The 26,858-nt window shown below is 32.3% G+C and overlaps 2 protein-coding genes across 2 annotated transcripts in view; both read left to right on the top strand.

Annotated features, from left to right (window-relative positions):
• Positions 1-26,858, top strand: part of LOC129806530 (integrin alpha-PS1) — a 57,573-nt gene that overhangs the window by 17,773 nt on the left and 12,942 nt on the right. The window contains exons 2-5 of the mRNA XM_055855174.1: positions 5,100-5,227; positions 10,000-10,023; positions 18,849-19,095; positions 19,252-19,334. Coding sequence (XP_055711149.1) covers positions 5,100-5,227; positions 10,000-10,023; positions 18,849-19,095; positions 19,252-19,334 — 482 coding nt within the window. The remainder of the gene's footprint in view (positions 1-5,099; positions 5,228-9,999; positions 10,024-18,848; positions 19,096-19,251; positions 19,335-26,858) is intronic.
• On the top strand, positions 23,094-24,238 carry LOC129806561 (ubiquitin-conjugating enzyme E2 J2). The gene is made up of 2 exons (XM_055855240.1): positions 23,094-23,535; positions 23,607-24,238. The coding sequence occupies exons 1-2, from the start codon at positions 23,342-23,344 to the stop codon at positions 24,097-24,099; spliced, it is 687 nt and encodes a 228-aa protein (XP_055711215.1). The 5' UTR covers positions 23,094-23,341; the 3' UTR covers positions 24,100-24,238.

Here is a 26,858-nt window from a genome sequence, read left to right as displayed (position 1 = left end):
AATCTCTGTATAATTATTTGGTATCTTTGTCTAACCTACTGAAAAGCATTCTCTTTTGCACTCTCACTTACACATTTCATATAAAAAGAGGTGCAGTGAAAGGAAGAGACATATATAGAAATAGAGAGAGAAGAATAGTTGTTATCAGTGCCAAACAACTATTCTTCTCTCTCTATTTCTATATAAGTCTCTTTCTTTCATTTCAGCTCTTTTTATATGGAATATGTCAGTGAGAGTGCAAAAGAGAATGCTCTTCAGTAGGTTAGACAAAGATACCAAATAATTATATATAATAAGAGATTTTAATGTATTTTATTTTCAATAAATTATTGTGAATAAACGAATTAAGATAGAAAATCCAAACTAAAAAGACATGAAAGAATATTAAATTTACTCACTTTTAGGCATAGTAGTTGGCTTATAAAATGTTCTATCTAAGTGGGAGAATTATTATAAGTTGGAAAAAACACAGAAAAATGCATAATTTTGGGTGCACTTTTTCAAAAAATCTTTAAAAAATACACTTTATTTTCATCGTAGGTTCTTGATATGTTCACAAAAGTTATAGAGGATGAAATTACGCGTCATTTTAGCTTTATGTGACTACCACTGGATAAATAGGACCGGAGATTTGAATTTTTGAATTTTATAAAACAGCAAAAAACAAAAAATGCTTTTCTAAAAAAATCTAGAGGTGACCCGGACAAACAGATTGCAGATTTGAGGTCCTTAAATGACCCTCTAACAAGTTTTGGCACTCTCGTCAAAGACACCCACAACGTGTCGCACAGTGTTTTTGGCCATTTTTCAGGAGACAGCATGAAAGATTCAACTTTGTGTAAATAAGTATCTCAATTTAATGACTGAACAAAAACAATTTATTTCTTTTCTATTTGTATGAGCACTAATATAAACATCGAAACTTTTATATTTTTACCTTTCAAAAAATGTTTTTTAATGAGTTAGGCCCTTGTCATTCTAAATGACGTGCAAATTTTGCTGAAATTAGAATTGCAAGGGATCAACTTGCTTGAGTTAGTCCCCTGTTTCACAAAAATTTGAACGATGAATATATTTTGTGCCCCTTTAATTCAAACAAAATTATGCAAGTAATCAAAGTGAGTTGACTCCTTGTAATTTCCAAGGAGCGATATATAGGTCTCGTTCTCTGAAGTCTAATAACAAATTATAAAAAAAGTCAGTGTTTACAACTATATCATATTTATTAATATTCGAGTTTCCAATACGTGTTTTTGTATGCTGCTCAATTCGATGTTTAAATTATGCCCTAGACACACTTACGACTAAAGTCCAGAGACGACTAAGTTCGTTTATAGCCAAGTCAATTCCTTACACATGACAAACGATGCTTAGCATTCACTGGTATCCACAAAACATAGGTTTTGTGTCTTTTTATTATTGTACAGAAGAATTAAAAAAAATTAATATAAACACATTAAGCCGGTCATTCTCTTACTACTTATACTGTGCTTTAAGTAAACGTGACGACTATCGAAAACAAAGTTTTTTTTTTAAAATAATAATAATAATAATTCTGGCACAACATTCCATGAAGGAACAAGGCCTTCCCACAAGGGGATTTCTAGACATGCATTATTGTTTTTCTTGTATGGGACGAGGTTGTCGGTCCCAATGCCCGTGCAATCAAGTGCAGTGAAGCTCACTGGATGCAATCCGAACACCTTTAACGCCAGAAAAATTCCTGGTGACCTGAAGGGGATTCGAACCTGGGACAATTGCATCATAGAGCGAATGCTCTACCACTTGACCCATTGAGTGCCCAATGGGTTTTTTTAAGCTTCCTAAAAGTCAGGTCCCAAAGGCTGAATTCCTAATTGAAAATTTAAGAAAATTTTGAATGTTACTTTTAAATGCTTAATGGACTATTCTACTCTACTCTAGAGGAATTTATGTCTATGTTTGACAGTCTTTCTTACACAAGCGTAGGCAATTCACTTCAATGTGGACATAAACTTCTCTAGTGTGTAGAGATCATAAGTGAAATAATTTTGCAATTACTTTTTGAACTCCACAGAGAGAGAGAAGTTTACAGATATAATTCCCTGATCTTATATCGTTCATAGAGACAAAAAATACACCGAATCAGACTGTGTTGGCTTTTCTAAAGTTTGATGTAAGACGTTTCAAAAGTTTTGTTTATCGGTTTCATTTTTATAGCTAATTTTCGATCAGCGAAAACTGTCTCGTCGTTAAAGGGCTAAAAGGTTCTAGAGAACGCATTTCTTAACTCTTTCGTCTCTTTTGGGACTCTGAGTACCCAAAGCAGCATATGAATGTTCTGTGAAAAACAATATTTTTTAATTGTTCAGAATTGATAAAAATCCGATTCTTGTGGATGATTACAAAGTATAAGGATGTCCAAATGTAAGATATTTTTTGTAGGACCTCAATTAATTCCTGAGCTTAGGTATTTTTGATGAAAAACTTGTGAAATTGGCTTGCAGCATATGCTGCGGTCCGGAAAGAGTTAACAGAATGGTATCATGTTTCTGCATGGGCACTCAGTGGGGATCATGGAGATCTCAGTGGCGCAATAGGCAAGACCGTTGTTTCTTGGACGGGTGATGCAATGAGAATGCACAGCCTCTGAAACATCCACATTACGAGAAAGGGGTTCCTGGGCGATCTATGATCAGAAGATTCTTCCAAAATGGGATATACGACAACATGGTCAAATTGTAACAAATATATATCGATACCATAAATAATAATGGGCACGTTGGAAAGGTCTTGGAATTTCTGATAAACTTGATCAAATTTCAATTGGTTATGCACCGTTAATAAACCGGTTCGTAACCGATAACTAATTTTATCCGAAAATTAATTATATTACTCATAGGGTGTATTTTGGACAAAGTTTTTAGTGATTTATAAATATGTTCAAATTGGTTTTGAACCGGTCAATGATGCGAAAATTCGTGTGAGGTGTAGCATCTAAGTCACGAGTTCGAGCACTTCGCAAAGCCTGATACGCTTTGCCACCTTTTTTTTATTATGTTGAAAAAAATTAGAGAAAATATGCAGCTTTTAGTCTTCCTGGCCCAGGTAAACCTTGATATTAATTATCCACATTAACGAATTATTGAAATTTGTGAAGCTAAAAGCTTATAAATTTAAAAATGTTTAAAGTACCAATGGGGGTGACTTTGCATTCCCGGGGTGTCTTTAAACTCATAATTTTCATGACTAGCTTTTAAGAATAGTTTCTAGACCATCATTAAGCGCTGTAATTAAAGAAAAGCTCAAGAAAAGCCAGGGTGTAACGTCATCCGCACCCGCGGTATTTTAATTTTGCTGAAACGCAATATTATTTTTGAATTTAATTCAATCAAGAGCATTACGTCTTTCGCCAACTTTAGAAATGAGGGGGGTCCGTGGTGCAACTGGTAAGAGCGTTCGGCTATTAGGCGGTGTGACCCTCGGCTCGACAGTCACAGTTGTGAGTTCGAGTCCTGCCCGGTGTAAATAGACATTTTTTTACGAAACATTGTAAGCTGTATAATAAATTTGTAAAGTGATCAATGTACAGAATGACAGAAATAGCCCAGTACATAAAAATAAAATAAAAAACTTTAGAAATGGTCTTTCCTGGGAAGCTTTGGAAAGCCGGGAAAGTATAAATTCACTGTGAACCGATAAATATAAAGAAATTATGGAGTAGAAAAAAATTTGAGAAATGCTCGAATTTACGACTAGGCGGAAGTGGAGTACCTTTGAATTGGGGCAGTTTTGAACTTGGGCTTTTTTCTCTTATTTTTAAATGGAATTTAGACCTTTTCATGGTGTAATTTAGCTTTGCAATTGGTTTTTGAAGATAAGTTATATCTTGATAAGGCCCAGTTTCATTTAAAAATGGGAGAAAAAAACCCAATTTCAAAGCTGCCCCAATTCTAAGGTGCCCCACTTCTCCTTATACGATACTTTTCTCATGAATTGGACCGGTTGGACTGCTAAACAATTTTATTAATCTTGACAAATATTGGAAAAGTTGCTTCAAAGCTCTAGCATCTGATACAAAAACATTTTGAGCATCCTGATAACATCTAAATAATAAAATACGTTTGAAAATTGGTGTTAAATAACCATAGAGTATTACACTGAGAAAAATCCGAAAAAGTTAAAATAGTATTTCGGAAATGTTAATTTTACCCTGCATTATTGATCCGAAAACGGTGTAAATATTATGCTTTTAAGGTGTATTAGGGGTTAAAGTTACCCTTTTTCATGTCAATTTTACCCTGAAAAAGGTGTAAAATTAACATTAAAAATGTTGATATATTTTTACACCTAAAAAGTTCTGAGGAAAAAATGTTAATCGCATCCTCTTTTTTTCTCAGTGATTTGATAAGCAAACTTCTGTGCAATATTCAGTGGAAAATATTGTTAAATTCACATTCAGTTGGGATATTTTTGTGGTTGTTGCAGAGAATTTTCAGATCACATTTCAGTTTTTGCAAACTATACAGACGTTATGTGAATATTGGCGAGATGGTTTAAGAATAATGGAGTGAGATTGGAATTCTTAGAAAGACATATTTTGTTATTTTGTTTCGTCTTAAATTCATTCATTGTACATAAAATGCATTCCAAGCTAAAAATATTCATATGAGGATGGACCAGTTAGAGATTTGTAATAAGTAGAGGACTGAAAGTGATTTATTTTATGCCAGATTAATATACAGTTAATGTTTCTAAGTGCATTAACTCATAAGTTCAGATTACTTCAATTTTCGATGGAAAAGAATAATTTTGAAATTCTAAATGCAACATCTCTGGTTCATAACGAATCTTCAATCCATCTCAGACAATTTCTCCCTTCTCTTTAAGCACGAATGATGCATTGAAGGAATCGGAACAAGATTTCTTTCCGTACATTGTGCATGTGGGCAGACAGGTTGGTGTGGTTCTATCTCATTTTTCTGTTAACACAGCAGAATATGTATGGGACATGCATTGAAAATGGAATGAAACAAGAGTGATAATAGATTGTATATATATCTTAAGAAATTGTACATCTTTTCAAGTCGTAAATATATTTCTTTTTCATTTTTTTTCAGGTTGCTGGTAGGTGCTCCGCTTGGACAGAACTTGCAGCCTCAGACTAATCATTCAGGGGCTCTCTTCAAATGTCCCATCACTCAAAATTCCAACGACTGCTCCCAAATTATAACCGATGGTCGGAGATGTGAGTAAATCTTTGTGACAAAAAAAGGGAAATTTCTTTTTTAAAGAATCTTTTTTCAAGATTGTCGTATTTACAAGAGTTTCCTTATTATTTTGATGATTAGGGGGATTTTTTCGAATCAGGTTTTTGGAGTTATTTAGGATATTTTGTAATTATTAAATTACTTTGTACAAAGTGTAAAAAAATGTAGCGTAGATTCTCTTTGAAAAGTACAAATTTTATCTAGAATCTTTTATATAACTTTTGAATAATAAATTTGGATTAATAACAGCTTTTATTCAATTCTTGGATAAAATTTCTTATTTGAAATTTTGTATAACAGCCCGATTAAATCGGAAGTACTCAGAAAAAAATATTCTGTAAAATTTTTCGTAAATGTTTGTGAATTTCCATTGAGAACTTACAAAATGCTTGCAAATCATATAACTGTGAACACTGTAAAGTTCGTAAAAGTTTGCACTTTTTCAAAAACATTGTTCGTAACATGATAACTTGACGGAGTTTCACACTTGCACATTAAAATTTTAATGTGATTCACATTAATTGTCGTTTGTAAGCCTCCAAATATGTTATTTGTGTCTTTGAGTCACTTAATATTTGGGGTTTTTCTATTTATTGATAAAGAAGTGGACTTGGCCTGCAAAAATAAGTTTAAATTTACCTAAAGCATTAATATTTTTCACATTAAAAAATTAATGAGAAAATCACATTAATTTTTCGCATTAATGCTATAAATCAATTTATATCAAATTTTGTGGGCCAAGTCTACCTTTTTATCAACAATTAGATGAAATTTTGAATATAAAATGATTCAGACACACAAATTACACATTTAGACTCTCACCAGCGACAATTAATGTGAATCATATTAAAATTTTAATGTGCAAGTGTGATAACACAGTGACGAACATTTTTTCTTCTTTTACTAATATTTGTTCGTACATTTGTATTTGTCTGCTAAAACTTTACGAACAAATGACAAAATTTTACGAACATTTCTTGTGTTTACGAACACTTACGAACAAATGTTTGTGAAAGAAAAAACAATGTTTGTGAAAAAAGGACAAACTTTTACAAATTTGTGAGTCATACGATTTACGAGCATTTCGTAAGTTCCCGCTAAGGAATTCACAAACATTTACGAACAATTTTACGAAATATTTATTTTCTCTGTAAGATCAAAATTTTTTATTATATTGATCATTCAATAAATCTAAATGTGTGGTTGTATTTTTAAAATGAAACATGCTAGGTTTTTGCATTTATTACCCCAAAATCGTAAATATGTCATTATTGGGTTCTAAATTGCTTAAATATTTCCGTTTTTCATGTATTTCACAAAACTTTGTTAATCCAAATTTTCAAGCAATAAATTAAATATGTGTTATTAAAGATATTAGAAACATTGAAATTAATATTTTGTACAGATTATCTTACTATGTAATTACTTTTTAACTAAGAAATAATAAAAAGGTTTTGTAAAAATAAATATCTTGTTATTTTAGAAATAATTTAAATTTAGAAAGATAAGAGAATAATTGCGAGAATTTTTAAAGTTTTATTTTTTTTTTTTTTGGTGTAAGGTTTCAGGGTTAATTTTGATTACTTAAGAATTTTTATTTTTGGATTGGGAAATTTTGGTTTTACTTTTAAATGTTCTATTTTAGGAGGAAGGGGGACAAGAACATACAGCTAAAACAGATTTTTGTGAATAACCTGCTTTTGTTATTAAATATATATTTTTTTTAAATTATATTGATGATATAACCATTATATGGCTTCGATGTAAAATACATTATATTTGATGTGCAATGAAAAAAAATGCCTAGAATTCTCTGTCATGCTATCATTTCTCTCGCGTGGGAACACTGTTTTCTCCCAAAAGTAGTGCTGGAAACTGTTCTCGATTTTTAATTCTCAAATTATTTAATCAAAATATTTGGTAATTGAGCCATTCCCATTGAAAAAAAAATTCACGTTTTTGTTAATCTAAATTCATAATAGTTCGTCAAAAAAGCTCACCTTTGAATTGGAATATCTGGTTCACATTTGGTTGCTTAATAATTTGGTATGCAAATTTAAGCACTGAAAGAGATGACGAAGGTAAATTGTATCCATTACCACTTTAGAATTGCAATTCTACTTTTCCAACGCACTTCTGACACTTTGCTTGCCTTTACCGTAAATCAAAGACCTAATGGGCCATTTCCATTGAGAAATTTTTCAACAAATTTGTTAGAAAATCTTCAACTTCATGTGAAAAAAGGGTGCTTTCATGAGAAAAAGTTCAATTTGGTTGAGCTTTTTCGCATAAAAGCTTAAAAATAAAAATTGGGAACAGTTTTCCACGCTGTTCACATTGGGAATAGAGCCATCCATCGAGTATTTATCTGACACTTGCATGCCAGTAAGTTGTCAGCTGAGCAAATTCTCATTAAAAAATAACTTGTTTTCATTTCACAGTGAAGGTGGTTCTAAATGAAATTTAAGTTAATTGTGGTTTCTTGGAGGTGAAAAATACTATGCCCAGAATTCCGATTTACGTTAAAGGCGGATAGGTGTCACGCGTGCGTCGGAAAAAGTATCGTTGCTGTTTTGAATTGGTAAGGGTTAGAAATTCCCAGTATCTCTTTCAATCTTTCAATTCGCATTTCAAGTAACAACTAAAGATATCCTTTAACAGTAATTTCTTGAACATTTCGGTTGTTTTCGTTCATTTTCACTAAGAAGCTAAATCGAAACCACTAAATGTCAATGAGATTTTCGTATTTAAAACTGGGCTTTATTGCGAACTTATTTGTGAATTGAGAATTAGAAAAATCTGAAATTTTTCTCAATGGAAATGGCCCATAAGCAAACTATTTTTCACATCCAAAGGAACTAGAATTATTTGAATTTCATCCAAAACACCTGCATTCTGAAATGAAAAATGTTTTTTTTACGAGAATTTGCTCAGCAGACAATTCACATGCATGCAAGTCTCAAGAGAAATCTCGATTGATGGCGCCTTTCGTACTATCAAAACTGTTCCCAATTTTTATTTTTAAACTTTTAATACGGTAAAGTTCAACAAAATTGAATTTATTCTCATAAAAACAAAAAAACCGTTTTAAAATTTTTGCAACAAGTCAAAAAATTCTCCGTGGTAATGGCCCATAAGTTTAATGAAGCAAGAATAATAGCAATAATACTTTTGAAATGATATTGATGTTCTAAAGTGAACTTTTTCAATTACAAAAAACGACTTTTGGCCTTAGCTCAATATCTTCGTACAAAATGTGTTTGATTTAACACATCCAATAACTAGCAATTTAATCTTGAATTCAACAAAATTATTTGATTTAAACCGCGTTCTTTGATTGATTTTTAAGTCGCAAGGACGTTCAAGTTCTTACTACCTAAAATTGAGAACTAAAATTTGAAACTAATATATTTCAGCGGAATAATGATCTTACAACACGAAACATCTCGTTCTGTTGTATTAAATTTAAATTTAAAGCGTTCAAGCTCTAGCCAATCAGAAAACGTTAAAAGACAAAAATGTTTCACAGGTATTAATATTTTTGGTGCATCGCATTTTCTGATTGGCTAAAATTTTAAAATCCCGAAAAGTCAAAATCCTGAAAGGGATGAAATTATACGGAGGAAAATGTTTAGAATAATTTCCTAAGACATGGAAGATTTCCCTTTGCCCCCAGCAAGCGCGGATACAATCGTGGGAGTAGTTGTAACACTTTTAAGAATTCGGGATTTTGGATTTCGGGATTTTGACCGGGACCCCGTATAACAATCTAGCCCCACAGCTCAAAGTAGCCCCACCTCCCCCTAAGTGTGAAAAAGGTTGTACAGCAGAAATGTTTGTTAGAATGGAAATTAAAAAGGCTCTCTTTTTCCTCCAGCCATTGATAAACGCTTGGAGACCGCAAGATTTGATGTCTTCCTAGAGTATCTCCAAATCCCCCGACGAATTTCGGTTTCCACATATTCTATTTATCAATGTCGTTTTTTTCACGTTAATGGTACTATTTCAATGAAAAGTTAACGTTTTTTTTTTTAAACAATTTACTGTTCTCAAGTGCTTCTGTTCTCAAAACTGCAAAGAAAAGTCGAGACGGTCGAGTCGAGACAGAAGCCAATACAAAGACAATTCGATAATGCAGAAGCACTTGAGAACAGTAAAGTGCTAAAAAAGACATGTTTATTTTTCACAGCAGTAGTACCATAAAATTTTAACCCTTTAAGGACGAGTGGGACACCGGTGTCCCATTCGTCCTAAAAGGGTTAATGCACATTAGTTACATCGCGTTCTTTGATTAGCTAAAACTTTGAATGTTTTCTAGTTGGAACCAATCACAAAACACAAATAGAAATTAAAGGGAGAAAATTTTGATATTTGATGCAAAAAGTTTTTTTTTCTAGGTGATTTGCACATCAAATAGAATGTATTGTATACTTTTCTAAATAATAAACAACTCTTTTGCAGGACTCTCAATTAAAAGCTCTTCTACAATTTCTTTTTTTCCTTAGCCATTAACCTGAGAATGTTGAAATTATTGGGCATTATTATACTAAGATTCTGATGATAAGTGAAAATTGGAAAGTTCAGCTAATTTTTCATTTCATTTGAAAGCATTTGGTGCAATATTTTGCTTTAATTGCCAAGTTTGAACATTCAAGGGTTAAAAAATAATTTTGAAACAATACAAATTGAAAAATTAAGTGTATACGTTTCATGTTATATTCTTCTATATTCTTGGGTGCCTTCAAATTAGTACCTGGCGGAGCTTATGAACCTTGTAAGTGGTATGGGTGCTTATAATATTTATCTTTCTCTAATTTATTCTAATAACATCGCTGCAAGTTAACATAATGTTAATTTTTTTCCATTCATCAAATGAATATTCTATTAACAATTAATCGCATTCATTTCTTAGGTTGCCTTTTAATTGAAGTGACTCTAATCAATATGGCATGTTGATTGTACATTCTTTAATATGAGATGAGTATGTGGTGGCTTTTAATAACAAATTATAATGTTTATTTGCACATCCATTTTCCTATACTCTGTTACGTTGATATTGTTGATTGATTGTTAGGTTAAAATTCAGTAGTGAAAAGGCTTAAGTTGGAAAAAGATACTGCATTGTATAAAGTTCAGAATTATTAGAAAGTTGGATTATGATTTTAGGCATAATTTGATAAAAGTAACATGTCACGACTGAGTTACAGGTTTTCGTACAGTCTGCATGGAAAGACTTGTCAGTTTTGTTTTAATTTGTAATAGATCTTTAATTTCATTTTAATAGCTCGAGGGATGGAATTACAAAAGAATAATAATGGAAAGTCCTATTTTCTCTTTCAAAATGCATATTAAGCAGTCTCCAAATTAATATTCTTCTCACAGCGGTGCAACTGCAACTGTCTTCTGGCTTGATGATTACAATCCGGCCGGGTGATAATTGTGTTACTTGACACGCCCGTTGTGTCCTTTCACTCATTCTTCGTACACTTTACATTTAAATAAATATATTTCTATAGAAAGTAATGAATTAACTATGAGTATAAATAGAGAAATGTATGTTAAAATTTGTTTTTAGACAGAACTCATTTGAATATCACGATGGAAAATCTGATTAAAATGCTTTACATAGAGTTTAGTATAACCCTTAAGGGGTCTTCTTAGAGAATTTTTCCAGACTTTCACAACAACGAATAGTAAATGTAACACGCTTAAATTCAGGGAGTGTTTTTATGTACTCATTACTATTTCTATAGCACATAAGCACGCTAATACATTTGTAGATAGGTCATGGAAAAAAAATAGCCAAAAAGACTGTGATAAGTTAAATGAATATAAGGAACCATGTTGATGATCTAATTCAATGAAGTCACTATCAAAACACATATATTTCAGCTAAAAGAATGTCTCAACTCTTTTTTAAGGCTGTCTCAAACTCGTCTTTTTTTCAGTCTTGCGTCTTTTTGCATAAACGTTTGCCAAAGATGAGTTTTATTGCGATTTAATGCGGCTATCATATTGGTCAATGTTAAATAATTAATAAAATAATTCTAAATCAGGCATTTAGGTCTGTGTCATTCAAATAAGCATCGCATATGTCTTGCATTTTACTTGGCTTGTAATAAAACAAGCAACGTTTCTTTTTTAAGAACATTTACAAGGCCACTACAAATTGGGAGTAACTTTCGTCAAAAATCATATTTTTGACATAATTTTGACGTTTTCACCTACAGCACTGCAGATGACGTCCTTAAAGGCATCTATACATTGGGAACAATTTTCGTCAAAAATTGTATTTTTGACAGAATTTTGACGTTTTTGCCTACACAACTGCAGGTAATTTTCTTCAAAAAAAGCAATTTTTGACGAAAATTGCTCCCAATGTGTAGAGGCCATAAGAAAACAAATTTTTGACGAAAATTGCTCCCAATGTGTATAAAGGTGTCTACACATTGGGAGCAATTTTCGTCAAAAATTGCCTTTTTGACAGAAATTTGACGTTTCGCCTTGCAACGCTGCAGGGAATTTCCTTCAAAAAAGCAATTTTTGGCAAAAATTGCTCCCAATCTGTAGAGACCATAATGCTCAGCGCACAATAACTTTTGTTTGTAAACATGTTTCCAAAATTTCCCATGAGAATGAGCGAGATGACTAGATCTAGATCTCACTGACTCTCATTGAAATTTAAAAAACGTGTTTACTAAGCAAAAGTTATTGTGCGTTATGGCCTCTACACATTGGGAGCAATTTTTGTCAAAAATTTCTTTTTTGAAGGAAATTCCCTGCAGCGTTGTAGGGGGAAACGTCAAATTTCTGTCAAAAACGCAATTTTTGACGAAAATTGCTCCCAATGTGTAGACGCCTTTAGGCATAAGAGACCTTTACGATTACACAAACAAAATATTTGTAAAATTGTTCGTAAATGTTTGTGCATTTCTACTCTGAAAAAGTGTTTTGTCAAATAAACAAGAAGAGTTTGTCAAAAGGATGTTCTTCCAAGAAGAATATGGAAAACTTTTGTCAAAATCGGCGGCCAATTGGATTTTGTTGAAAGTTTGTCAAAACGATGTTTTACCATATCAAATTTGAGAAAAAAATTTGTCAAATTGGTAAACAACATCCTTTTGACAAGATTAATTTGTCCGCTTAGCAAAACATTTTTTCAGAGTACTTGAAATTTACTATGATCGTATTTTTTTTATAAAAAGTTCGTAAAATTCGTAAATTTTTGTTTGTCCGGCAAAACTTCACGAACAAATGACAAAATTTTACGAAATTTTTCCTATGTATTTACAAACATTTGCGAACAAACAAACAAACAAATGTTTGTGAAAAAAATGCTCATAAAGTGATTATGTTACGAACAATTACCACAATTCTGAGACCAAGATCAAGATCAAAATTTCAAGCTGTCAAATATTTCCAAAATCAAGATTTCGTACTTTGACGCGAAGTATTTATGGAACTTAAAATGTCTTAGCTACCCGTCAAATAATATCTGCAGATATCTTTAAGATTTCTGTAGAGAAAATCTACACCTCTACAGAATATCTGCAGATAAATTCTGTAGATATTCTTACGAATTTTATTTGGGCTTGGGACAAAATTCGTCAGAATATTTCGGCAGATTTTCTGACGAATCTCTGACGAATTTCTGTAGATATTCTGTATATTTTTTCTACATTCCAGACTTTCCAGACAAGATGTGTCAGAAGAGATGGAAAAATTTTTCACTGAAGTTTGCAAAATTCTATAGAGTTATTCTTAGTGATATCACAGTGTTTATATAAAATAAAGAATTCTGCGACGCCGTGTTACAAGTAGAGAAAAGTGAAGTGAAAACTTTAAACAGAGTGTCGACCAAAATTTCGTGTTTTTGTATCATTCGATTGGCGATTTTTAAGAAATTAGTATTTTTGCTCGCAGTTTTTTTACTTATCTAAAATGTGTACTCGGTAATGCTTGTTAAGCAGAGCATACAATTTTCTTTATAACTTCTACAGTTTCTTCATAAATCAACAATATTTTTGTGAAGTAATGGAGGTTATGCAGATTTTCTAGGGAGAAATTCTGCCGAGAATCTGCAGATTTTCTCTGAATGTACTAGAATATACCGTTAAAATTCAAAAAAAACTCCGAGTAAAATCGGCAGGTAGAGCAATGATTTGACGGGTAAGAACCAAGATTTCAAGATTATCCACAGTTAACGAAACATCACTTCTGACAAATATCTTAATTTCCTCTGTTGAATTTGTTGAAATTTCGTCATATGAAATAGGAAGTGCAAACGAAACTTGTGACCTGTGATAAACCAAGAAATGCTTATGCAAGATGTGATTATTTTGCAGATACTTAAAATTTAAAGTATTTAATGTTAATATATTCTAAAAAGAGTATAAATATTTAGATATAATACATTACTCATTACTGGAAGAACATTCCATAAATTAATCAATTTATTTTTAGTGTTCAAAAAATTACCCCCAAACTGTCCAAAATTATAAGCTGTCCCAAACTATAAGCACATCCTCTATTTTCAGTATTTTTGAAGGTTTGAAAGCTTTGAAAGATTCTTATTATGAGATATAAAATTAAAGAAAAAAGTAAGACGATACTTATCAGCCTCGTTTCGTTATTATGACGATTGACAGGTGTTAAATAAAAGAGAAAATTTGATTTTGTAATAGAAATTGCTAATTTTAAACCATTTAGAAAAAAGATAATGGTAAACCACTTGGATATATCAATAGGATTTATTTTAGTTTCCCAATGAAGCTGCGAAAGTGGTCACTTTAAACGATTGGGAATTAGGCACAACAGGTCGCTCAGAACAAGAGCAGTGTAATTTATTGTTAGAGAGATGCATTGCATATACGATAGTCTCTGAACGTTTCAAATTGCAATTATAAATATATTTATCACAATTTCTATGTTTCGAATTACAGTCGAGTTCCTCAAATTTGAACGACGGTTACATTCAAAATGTAAAATATGAGGTTATGTAAAAGAAATTTTACATGGAGTCTGAATTACAACTATTTTTCTCTAGTGTTTCCTCAATATTGTCGTATTATATCAATTTCCTTAATAAATTCCGCTTATTTAACAACAAATTTAATTGATAAAATTCTCTAAAGGTATTTCCCTTAATTTAGGAAAAGTGAATTTTATATGAATTCCGTTACGTTTTTGAAAATATTGTTCAAATTTGAGGAGTGAGAAATGTCCAAATGTTCAAATTTGAGGAACTCTACTGTATGGATATTTTAAGTTTGTTTAATCTTTATTTTGGTCTCAAAATTGAAGCAATGTGCTTCAATGTTTTGCTTTATTAAATTAAGATAGGGGAAAGTGGTCTGCCTTTGAATGCGGCAGCCTTTGAATATTGTAATTTTTTCATTTTTCTTTAAAGCATAAATTCTTTTCTATTAACTATTAGATAGATATTCATAATCCTCACAAGTCATCAAAAAATCCAGACCCTAGCTCTTATTTTCTAGGTGCTAGGGCAAAAAAACGAAACTGAGCTCTAAACTGTAATTTTGATGTTCCACAATTCATGTGTTTTTTCATAATCAAAATAATTTTTCGAACAAATCTTCTATTGTGAGTCATAGAAGGTTATTCTTGGATGGTATTTCTCCAAATACATTTTGATTCAGATGAGACAAATTTTGTGAGTGATAAAAGTTTGCAGATATTGCTCTGCGGCAGCCTTTGAATCTTAATGTTGTGTGCCTTTGAATCCTCTCTTTCCATGCATTGTAACATCTGACAGCTTCCTGTCCGGGAGCAGAATAGAACTCCTACTTTTGACTGACGAATGTCATACAAATACTTATAACCTGCTATCTTGCTCCGGCCAGGATGTTTCAAACTGACAATTGTCAACTTCAAAGGCGTTTTCTTACAAATTTTCAAGTGAAAAACAGTGCTTCAGAAAAATGTAAAAAATGTTGTTGTATAATGACTTTTGACTACAGTGGTGATTTTATTGAGTGCATTAGGGTTCATGCTAATCAATGATGGGCCGTTTAATGTTACAGCCCTAATATTCTCAGTGAAAAATTAAGATTCAAAGGCTGCCTAACCACATTCAAAGGCAGACCATGCAGGCTGCCTTTGAATATATCGACATCACATTTTCAAGTTTCTCACCAGGAAAAACTGAGGACTTGCGAGTCCTGAATGGGGTAAGCATAGAAGCTTAATGAACAAGAGAATTTTTTGGTGTAGTGCAAAGTAAAACTCATGTTGTAGTTTACTCTGAAAAAAATCTCAAATTTTGAACATCATTTTTCGTTCAAAGGCAGACCACTTTCCCCTATATTCATTTGAAACATTTATTTTGTAAAATGCTTATTTATATTTTTTAGTGCAAGACAATTATGGATTGGAAAATTATGGGGAGACTACATATTTTTGTTTTTATTTCTGTACTTAGATTTGTTTTTCGATTTTTTATTATTTCAAACTAAAAATTATAATATTCTGCGATGTATTAGTACTTTTGTGTACTAATTATTTCGTTGTACCTGACGCATTGCGCATTTTTTGGCAAGAAATATTTTAGATATAGTAAAATTTATAGCAAAGTTTTCTTTTGAATTTTTAACATGAAATCAGAAACATTTAGATTTAGAACATAAATGTACTAAATGTTCGATGCTTTTTTGAGGACAGAAAATCCCAATATTAGGCTGCAGGCGAGAGCATATTTGTACTAAATTCCAGACATGTACTAATTACAGTGCCCGCTCTCTAATCCGGATCGGCGTAATCCGGACGAGTTGTCGACGGTTACATTTAAAATAATTTTGATTGAGTTCATGTATGAATATGTGTTTAGTAATAAAAATGAATTATCCTGTGATGTTTTTGTTTAATAAATGAAGTATAAATAGCATAGAATTCTCTAATTATGTCTTTTTAATCTTCTTTAAAACTTATACTAATTCTACAAAAAAAAAACATTGTATTATATTTTCGAGACGTTGAACAAATTCAAAAAATCCATCCGGATTACAAAGCGGGCACTGTATTAATATAGCAAAGTTTTCTCTTTAATTTTTAAAATGAAATCAGAAACATTTAGATTTAGAACATAAATGTACTAAATATTCGATGCTTTTTTGAGGACAGGGAATCCCAATATTAGGCTATAGGTGAAATCATATTTGTACTAAATTCCAAACATATTCTAATTACATTTATAAATTTTATAAATATGTAATACTGAAAAGACATAAAGCTTTAATGTTACAAAAATATCATAAATGAAACGCCTGAGTTAGAATTATTTTTAAAATAAAAATTAGTTGAATGTGATAGGTTTACAAAATGATATGTAAATCATCCAAAAAAAAAATGTTTATTTTTGGTAGTCTTTTTTACTAGCCGCAAAGTATCTGCCATGGCGAATCTTCAGTTTTCACAGTCAATATCTTGAATCGTAATACATTATCTACATGCTACATAATAGTAAGTGAATCTATAAGTTGTATAAATATACATTAAGAGGCAGTCGTGAATGTCATGGGGAAATTGATGGCTCTGTATTGTTTCACAGTAAACATTAGATTTAGGTCATCGATGTCAAATCATCATGGCCCTGTTGAGTACATTTTATAGACTTTTGGCAATTGAATTAAGGGATTTGTCATTAGAATAGATTTAGCACAAAATAAGAGGATCAACTTATTTTTGAAGCACATGAACTTAACACAGAGTTAATTTTATTGACGAACAGCACCTGCATTTACTGTTCACATTGAAATACATATATTAACGAAATTGACTGACCCATCGACCTCAAGCACTTCTTCATCAACTTACATCGTGTCTCTGGGAGAAGCATAAAAAGCTCCAAGAGTAGACGATAAATAATTGTGATGATCACACACAATTACACTGACTGGAATTAGCGATGACACATGCATTAAATGATTGATTCACGGAAGTCGAGGTCTTTTGGAGCGCACGAAAATTATTAAAAATTCAAGGAATGATTTAAAAAAAAAACATACAATGCTGCATTTTTTGCATTCCTTTTTAGCATGTTCAATGTTACACTTTTTCGCTTGCGTAATTCATGTGAGAATAAGAAAATGAAAGAGCAAAAGTGTTACAGTTTTGTCACGTTGATTTTTGAGGTTTTTTTTTTTGTGATTTTCTTTTGTCATTTACTAACAAAATGTGCGTTTTTATTTTTGAAATCGTACAACATCGCAGCAAATGTGCTTCTAATTCATTTAAGAATGTCCATCATACACCTTATTTTTGTTTTAGTTGAAGATTCCAAATGATATGAGCATTAACCATTTTTATTATCTTTTAGAGGCGTATTTGGCTTTTGTGATTGCATTTTATAAAACGAATTTGCAATTCAATCTTGAATTTTATTTTAGATGAAACATTTCAGGTAATGTAAGGTTTTTTTTTTAATTTTCAAATTTTAGCCTGATTTAACGAGGACATTTTGAATCGAAATCTCCCTTTAGAATTTTTTTCGGTTGAGATTTACCCCTTATTATTTTCGAAGCATGAAATTAATCTCTTCTAAGTTCGATGCATCCGGAAATAACCTAAGCAAATCTATTGAAAAATAGACCTTCCGTGATATAACTTTGACCTTAGAAAATTCGATATTGAAATTTTTTCGAAACTTTGAAAATGGAAAAAATAAGAGTCGTTTTCGAAATAAACCGAAAAATATAGCTTTGGTGGAGAAGTGAAAAGAAAGACGGTCCTATATAATATAAATTTATGGGGGACGGGGAGGGTCGTCGAAGGCAAGAAATGGATATCTCTTAAGCGGTCTTCGAATTAGTGGTTTATCCCAGTTTCCGAAGGTCTCAAAGGCAATTTTATTGCTTTTTGATAACCCTATAGGTCACTTATCTTTAATAATCCACTTCTAAATTAGATTAGTAACGAGTACTATAACATATTAGTTCCAATAACTAAATAAATGCAGTTGATACCCATCTTATTGGTTGTAATAACTATATCATATTAGTTGTGGTTACTATATAGCTCGAAAAAGCTTCAACACATAAGTAAAAAACCACTCTTCCTGAATGTTTACATACATTATGGTCGTGTAAAATGAAAAGGAAGTATGTTACCACTAAGACTTGCGAGAAAGTACGGGAATTTGATTCAAAGTACAATTTAATCTCACACAAATTTCGTTAGTTTTGAAAAATCGTTCGAATTTGGGAGGTGAGAAATGTCAAAAATACCCCCCAAGCGTTCGAATTTAGGAGACTCTACTGTACGTGACATTTTCGGTCCCAATCATTCGAATATCGAAGAGCTCTGTGCATTTCGAAAGCGACATTTCGAATTAAAGCCTATCCGTCTAAACGTGACCTTAATTTAAATTTTGTTTAACTTTTTAAACTTTTCTAATAAAAAATGTAGAAACAGAAATTGTAAATTTTATTTAAAATCAAAGATTGATTTGCATACATCGTTGTTATTAAATAAAATCACGAATGTTGAATGCGCCTGTTAGTTTCCGATAGCGGAAATGCTATTTTTTGTGTTTTGTATTTGAAATTTACGATATTTTTCTCGCAATTTCCGTGCTTATCGTAGCCTTTGACGATGAGGATACCATAGAAAGTCTTGCGCCACCAATTTGGGCAGATGAACTCAAGGATGATCAATGGATGGGAGTTACGGTGAGGTCACAGGGGGCCAGTGGCAAAGTGTTAGTTTGCGCTCATCGGTACATTGCCATAATGGGAGAATCTCGATTTGGACAAGGACTGTGCTATGTTCTCAGCAATGATCTCAAATTTGATGAGATTTATGAGCCGTGCAAAGGGCGCAGCACAGCCAGGTGAGAGAATACAATTTTCTACAATTCTTTCACCATAAATTTGCGATTCACCGTAAATGTCAATAAAGCTGTCGACTTGCGTTATCTCTGTCTCTTGTGCTGCGTAGCACTTGTTCCATTATCTTCTCGTTTCAATGATTGTGTTTTCTTTGCCAGAGCTCACGAAGACTTTGGGTACTGTCAAGCTGGGACATCTGGTGCTCTTTTGGATGATGACACTCTTGTCTTAGGATCACCAGGTTGGTAATTAAATTGCAGATAAGTATATAGTAATTTAGTTAATTTTCTCTTAAAAACGTTTTTTTTTATTTTCAACTAAAAATAAAGTGATTAAATATTGATTTCTTATAAATTACTGATACTTTTGAATCTTAGAAAGATGCGGATGAGTGAATTAGATACTTAACGTGAATTAGGTAAATTACTTAACCTAAAGGCGGATATCATGATTAAAGTCCGAATTTCTAAATTTTGGTGTAACAGAAGATTAAAAACATTACCAAAGAAAAAGGATTATTTTGGATGAAAAGTTTTTTTTTAACTTGATACTTTTACTATCTTAAAGTTCACAAAAGCATTTCGGAAAATATTTTTTAAACTTCTTAAATCTGTAATGAAACTCCAATGTGACAATTTGATGACGCTATATTTTAATTATTAATCGTATCGAGTTTTTTCGTGTGTTTTTTTCGACACTCAGTTTTAGCCTCGTGGTGGAAGGATTAGTCAGTCCCCGGGGACTGTCCAGGAGCACCGATTTAGTTCCGAAAAAGCCCTAAATACGCGTGGAGGTTCCTTCCTTGTTCTCTTGCTATTTTAATGAAAAGTTGGAAGCAGCTATTGTTAGGGCTCTTTAAAACCTGAATGTGATTAAACTTTTCATTTTTGAAAACATATCTTGGTGCAAGGATACTTGGAGCAATCTTATATGTGACCGCGGTGTCACATATAAGATTAATATTAATACTAAGAAAAGCCGGAGGGAGAGGTATATAGTATGCAAAATTTCAAATGGAATATCACGTGTGTTAGAAAGAGTACACTCTAGTGGAGTAATACGATGAGTAAGATATTACTGTTTGTTTATATTATATAAGATTAATATTAAGATTAATATTTTCTGAACTGCAAGAATGCCAAAAAAAGATAGCAAATGTTTTATCATGCCTCTCTCTTGTGTTTCGCTCGAAAATTCACCGAATCACAGTTGGCACGCATGGAAAATTGCTCGAATTGCCTGTAATACGATTCAGAAAGCAATTAATACGAACAGTAATATCTTACTCATCGTATTACTCCACTAGAGTGTACTCTTTCTAACACACGTGATATCCCATTTGAATTTTGAATACTATATACCTCTCTCTCAGGCTTTTCTTAATATTAATATTAATCTTATATGTGACTCTGCGGTTAATCGTAGTACAGGCAATTCGAGCAATTTTCCATGCGTTCTAATTGTGATTCGGTCAGTTTTCGAGCGAGACACAAGAGAGAGGCAAGATAAAACACTTGCTATCCTTTGTTGGCATTCTCGCAGTTCAGAAAGTATTAATCTTAATATTAATCTAATATGTGACATGGTCATGAGCTACAGTTCTAACTTCTTTGAACTGAATTAAATCTTCCGGACAGTGGAGGGGAACACTTCCCGGTCAATTTCGCGATTTTAGCATAATTCGCATTTGGATTTTTGAGATTATTGTCAACTTTCAATCTTAGCATGCTCTCCAACTTTTTGAAATTACTCAGTCAAAAATCAATATATTTTAACAAGAATTTTGCCAAAAGAAAGCTAAGTAAATTCTCTTGAAACGACGGCGATGAAAAAAACAAAATCCAAAGCCTAACGACTGATTTCATGTCATGCGCTGGGGAATTTTTTCATGTAGGGTGGCGGCATTACTTATGGCCAATTTATTACTTGTGGCACTTCGCAGATATCTTCAATTTTTTCCCCACAAATTAATTTCGGAGAACTACAAAATTAGGAGTATTTGATGTGCTATCATTAAATGGAACTTTTAAACTGATTTTATATTTCGGTAGAATTTTAATTATTTTGTGGGAATTATTTCATTGATGCGCCCGACGGTCAAATATACGTCAAGTCGTTAAGAAATTTACTAACGACCTCACAATTTTTAATGTCTAAATTTTATATCTTCAATTAAGAATATTTAGTAGTATTTTTCAAAACTAGTTTGTTAGTAACTATATTTTCATTTATCACTTGATTTTAATAATTTTTTAAACTCAAAATATAAAATAAAGACAAGGCCATAAGTTATGTCAAATTTGATAAGATTATTAACTTATGGTCCCAGCATTTGACGTGTGGCGCCCTTACAGATATTTGGCTTAGCAAGTTTACAGTTGTGTTATTTTGATACAGTGAATCTGAGTTTTCTAGCAAATATTTAATATAATTTAAGGTAAGTGTGGAAATTGTAATATAAAATTGTTTATAAATGAGTAGTGTGTCTGATCTTATTTATTGTTTCCATGAACCTGCATTTTGTTGTAAATAACTTAACTTTTTTCTATTTTTTCCTCTTAGAACAATAAGAAATACAAAAAAAGGAAAGTCCCATTATTGAACTCAAAGGATGCAAGAAGTATTGACAAACATTGAGAATAGAGTGACCACGACTAGACCAGCCATTTCAGCTATATCCCAATCCCCACACAAAATTTGCATTAAAGTCTTCGGACACTCTCCGGGAGAAACATTTGATCACGGAGGCTTTCATAGTGTCCAAAAGAGAACAGACAGAGGAGGATGTTGTGAGGTGGGTTCTTCATGCAACCAAACGTGGTTTTTCCATCACGAAAGACAAGTTGGATTACTGGCCACTGTGCGCAGAATCAATGTTAGTAGTCTGCTACTATTATGAGTAAAATCTATGAAAATCTACGAAAAACTTGTTAAAAAAAAACAATAAAAGCCTACGAAAGTGTCTAAAATGCTTTTCCTTTCTTTTCTATTAAAATAATTTTATTACTAAGTTTGTTTTATATCATTTGAAAATGTGGCCATAAGTTATTCCACGAGTGGCCATAAGTTCGTAAAAGAGGCCACAAGTTATGAATTTTACATGGTTGGGACAAACCACATATTTTCCGGGGTTTGAGGGATTTTCCTAGTAAATTCATTTGAATATATCGAAAGAAACTACATGAAAGAATTTACTCTTGAAAATTTCGCTTTAATTGGTCAAAAAGATCAACAGATATAAGCAGATTATATCCTTAATGTGGCCATAAGTGATGTCTGCACCCTATACGCCTTAACTTTGCTTCAAATTTCAGTTACTTTATAAAAGGTTTCAGTTTTTCCTAAACGTGGCAAAATGTGGTTACACCACCCTAATATTTCTCAACCTCGGCCTCAAATACAGCCCAATTATTGTATTAATCTTTGTAGAGGGACATGAATCAGAAATATATTATTATTAATATTAAATCGAAGTTGGATGCATTTGAATATTGGCTCATGTTAAGAATCTCACCTATAATAAGCTGATCTAGGCTTATCATTAATTTTCGAATTGTAACGATTTTATCGGAGAAAATGTTACGATCTTCGAAAACAGTTATACAACATAGAAAATTTAATTGAATTGAATTAAAAATCTATATTAATCTCCATAATCACACAAATATTATGTATTAAAAATAGAATATTGTTAACAAAAATCTTCATTTAAATTTAAATGTTTAAATTTGAAGGGTAAGTAAAAAATTGAGAGAAATATTGTCAATGACTTTTGTTCACACTATTGATTATTATACTTTATTTTATAAAAAAAAATCACGGAAATTCGCTTGAAAAATTCCACAAATAAATTCATAAGAATTTCCTTGGAAAATATTCAATGAAAAATGGTGTGGAATTTCTGAAGGAAGATTATTGGAAAAGTCCATGGAATTTTCTATCTTGTGATTCCTACTCTGTTGTCATTTTGTTATTGGGTCGGGCGGGGTTGGCAACTGTTGTATGACAAATAAATGACAGTCGGACACGTCAGTCAGTATTTCAGAAGAGAGATAAATTGCTGCGTTTTTGTGCTGAACTTTGAATTTTGTGAAAAAGAAAAAGGAAAAAGATTGAAAGTGTGTTACTGGACATACAAGTGGAGGAAACAAGAAGAGGAACACAAGACACATTTAATAACGCGGTAGAGCACACAAAAAGTGCTAATGGTTGTGAGTTGATGAGCGTAATGGACGTCTGGTGCCCAGGATGCCAATCAATCGAAAACCCACGGCAGCCTCGCGCCTAAAGCAGGACTATATGCGCCTCAAGCGAGATCCTGTGCCCTATATTTCGGCCGAACCGCTGCCGTCCAATATCCTCGAATGGCACTTTGTTGTCAAGGGCCCCGAGGATACTCCCTACCTTGGAGGCTACTACCACGGCAAGCTTCTATTTCCCAGGTAAATTAATTTATATTGTTTTTTTTTATCTTAAAGTTGTTCTTGAAAGTCTATCATTTTTCCATTCTCAGGGACTTCCCATTCCGGCCACCCGCCATCTACATCTTGACCCCAAATGGCCGATTTAAGCCCAATACACGCCTCTGCCTCTCCATCTCGGACTTCCATCCGGACAGCTGGAATCCTGCCTGGAGCGTTGCCACAATTCTTACGGGGCTCCTCAGTTTTATGCTCGAGAGCACCCCAACGCTGGGCTCCATTGACAGCACCAGCTACGAGAAGGAACGCTTTGCACGCAATTCCCTGACCTTCAATCTGCGCAATGAAATCTTCAAGGAACTCTTCCCAGAAGTCTGTGCAGAAATTGAGGAAGTCATTAGGGAGCGAGGTGATGCCCCAGAGGAGACTCAAGCAGCTCCGGTTCATCATCAGCCACTTTGCGTGAATCAGGGGACCCAAGGAGGCACCTGGGGCAGTTTGGGTACCAATGTCATTGTTATCTTGGTGCTGGCCATTTTTGCCCTAATTGTCAACTACATTCTAAAAAGTATGGGGCAGGATTAGACACAAGCGATTCTACCAAAAAAAAAGTAACAGCAACAACAAAAACGGATTCAACTTTATCGTTTTATCAAGTGATGCAAAAAAATAATACTGTGGAATAATTTTTAGTTATTAAGAAATAAAAAAAGAAGTTCTACAAGGATAGAAGGATTTTTATCTTTTTTTGGTATGGGTTTTAATATGCGCAAATAAAAAACTGAGCCAACTTGGAATGCATGCAAATTCGATTTGGAGATGAGGTTCATTCGATAAAAGTGATTACATTATACTGATCATTAAGATTAAAAAAACAAAGGCATGAGAAAAACGTAAAAAGAAAAAAAAATTGGATGCAAAATTTGAGTGAATATAAAAGATAACATTATTGGACTACTTATTGTACCATTCTTAAAAAAATGTGACTGTTAGTAAAGTTAAAATTTTTATAATCGACAGTCGATACTATCGAAAAGAAGTTATCATGTCATCTCAGAAGAATTGGACCAGGATATCATCTATACCTTGTTAGAATTGGTGGTTGTCTTTCAGAACAAAAATTCTCTTGTTCACTCAGCTTCTAGGTTTGCCCCATTTAGCATTTACAAGTCCCCAGTTTTTCCTTGTAAAACACCTGTAAAATATGATGTAAATTTGTACGATGACAGGGATGACAGCCTGCATGGTCTGCCTTTGAACACGTTTGAGGCTACCTTGAAATTTATATTTTTCACAGTGGGGCCGTTGCGGCCAAAACCTATTTTATCAACTTTTTAACTGCACCAAAATTATTTTTAGTTCATTTGGCATTAATTGAAGATCATTTTCCCAAATTTTCATGAAGATCGGTTGAAAATTGTAGCCTACAGAAATTTTTCACCTCTCACTGATAATATTGAGGTAATAACATTATACGGACTGTAAATGATTAACCTGAAGCCTAAAGCTCTCACTAAAATCATCTCTGTAGTCAGAAGACATTATACAATAATTTTTCTTCACATTTTTCTGAAGCACTTGTTTCTCACGTGAAAATTTCTAATAAAAAGCTAGTGAAGTTGTCCCAGCTTTCAAACGTGTTATTGTCACTTTGACACATCCCGGCTGGAACAAACTAGAAAGTTATACGCATTATTTGTATGATATTCGTCAGACTAAAGTGGGACTTCGATATCACATCGACGAGACAGAATATAAAACGAATAACTCGTGAATAGCCAACTTTACTGGGGAGCGATTTAACCCATTCAGTTAATGTATTAAAAATACTTGAGACAGAATATTCATATTTTTTTGAATTAGTTTCTTACAGATTGAAAATCATTTTTTTAAGAAAAAATGTTTATCTATTAAATACTTCTTGGGAGCCCGAAAAACAGAGACGACGCCACCCTAGCGTCTGTTTTTTTTTGACAATTTTATTTCACTTTATTTCTTGAAAATACTTTGGAAGATACCAATTTTTCACTACTTTAATATATTATTTAGATTTACCCTAATAAATTCCTTGCAAAATCTAATTAAAAGTGCTAATAAAATCGCTAGAAAATCATTTTTTGTGCGCATAACACTCGCGCGTCATAAACTCCATTCAACTGCTATCGGGAATGGATTCCTGACAGCACAATTCGGATAACAATTTGCCAGGAATAAATAATCTAAAATCACTTAATTTGCGTATGATGTATAACACCATGGTAAGGAATGGGTTAAAGCTGAGCTTTGTATTCGCTAATAAATCAATTAATTTAACTTCACTTTCTTAATATTGTACATCAAACGAAAGGATTCGATAATATCTATCTTATTTCCAAAACAATTTCACAAAAAAATGTATATTTTATTAACTATTGGAACATTTTCTGAGTTGTGATATTTTTTCTCACGCTGCCAAAAAGTCCCGGCTGATCACGCATCATCTGTCAAAATTGTTTGAATATCTTTCCCTTTACGCACTACAGTAGAGTCTCTTAAATTCGAACGCTCGGGGGGTATTTTTGACATTTCTCACCTCCCAAATTCTAACGATTTTTTCAAAATTAACGAAATTTGTGTGAGATTAAATTGTACTTTGAATCAAATTCCCGTACTTTCTCGCAAGTCTTAGTGGTAACATACTTCCTTTTCATTTTACACGACCATAATGTATGTAAACACTCAGGAAGAAGCACATAAATATGATCTTCAATCATCAAGAATACGAACTTTCTAACATAACCTCACAATTGACATTTTGAATCCAAACGTCGTTCGAATTTGAGAGATTCAGATTTGAGAGACTCTACTGTACTTATATTGTGTATACGAATTGTAAACACTTTAAAACCCAAAGTTTATATAAGTTTATAAAGTTTGGCATTTTATTCTAATTTTAAGTTTATAGCTTCATAGTAGGAATTCTATTCAATATTATGCTAAAATGATGACACGAATGTATAAAGAATTTAATTAGCTTTTGTTTAGCGGAAAACCCCAGTTGACAATTTTTTTATTATTTGAAAAATAGGGAGAAAACCAAAAAATGGGCGTAGAATACCAGATTGGCGTAAAATGCTCCTTTTTTATATGGACTTGGCATCAGAAATGAACATTTGAATGACTTATACTACATAACTTAAAAAATGCTAACATTTTTTGAGTTTTGTCATGATTCGAAAAAATCGTAAAAAATACGTGAAAATGTTAAAATAATGATTAAAAATTAAATAATATAAAACTTAGAATTATTGTAAAGTGGTATTGTAAAGAAAAATAAGGTGAAAATTCACTTATGCTTTGTTTGT

This window comes from Phlebotomus papatasi, chromosome 3 (assembly GCF_024763615.1).
Source record: "Phlebotomus papatasi isolate M1 chromosome 3, Ppap_2.1, whole genome shotgun sequence".
NCBI classification, from domain to species: domain Eukaryota; kingdom Metazoa; phylum Arthropoda; class Insecta; order Diptera; family Psychodidae; genus Phlebotomus; species Phlebotomus papatasi.
The sequence above is the reverse complement of the archived record's forward strand: the minus strand, read 5'-3'. Positions and strand labels throughout refer to the sequence as shown.

Coding starts and splice junctions, on each gene's coding strand:
- LOC129806561 (XM_055855240.1), top strand. CDS start 23,342: ATGCCAATCAATCGAAAACCCACGGCAGCCTCGCGCCTAAAGCAGGAC. Junction 23,536..23,606: donor GGCAAGCTTCTATTTCCCAG/GTAAATTAATTT, acceptor TTCCATTCTCAG/GGACTTCCCATTCCGGCCAC.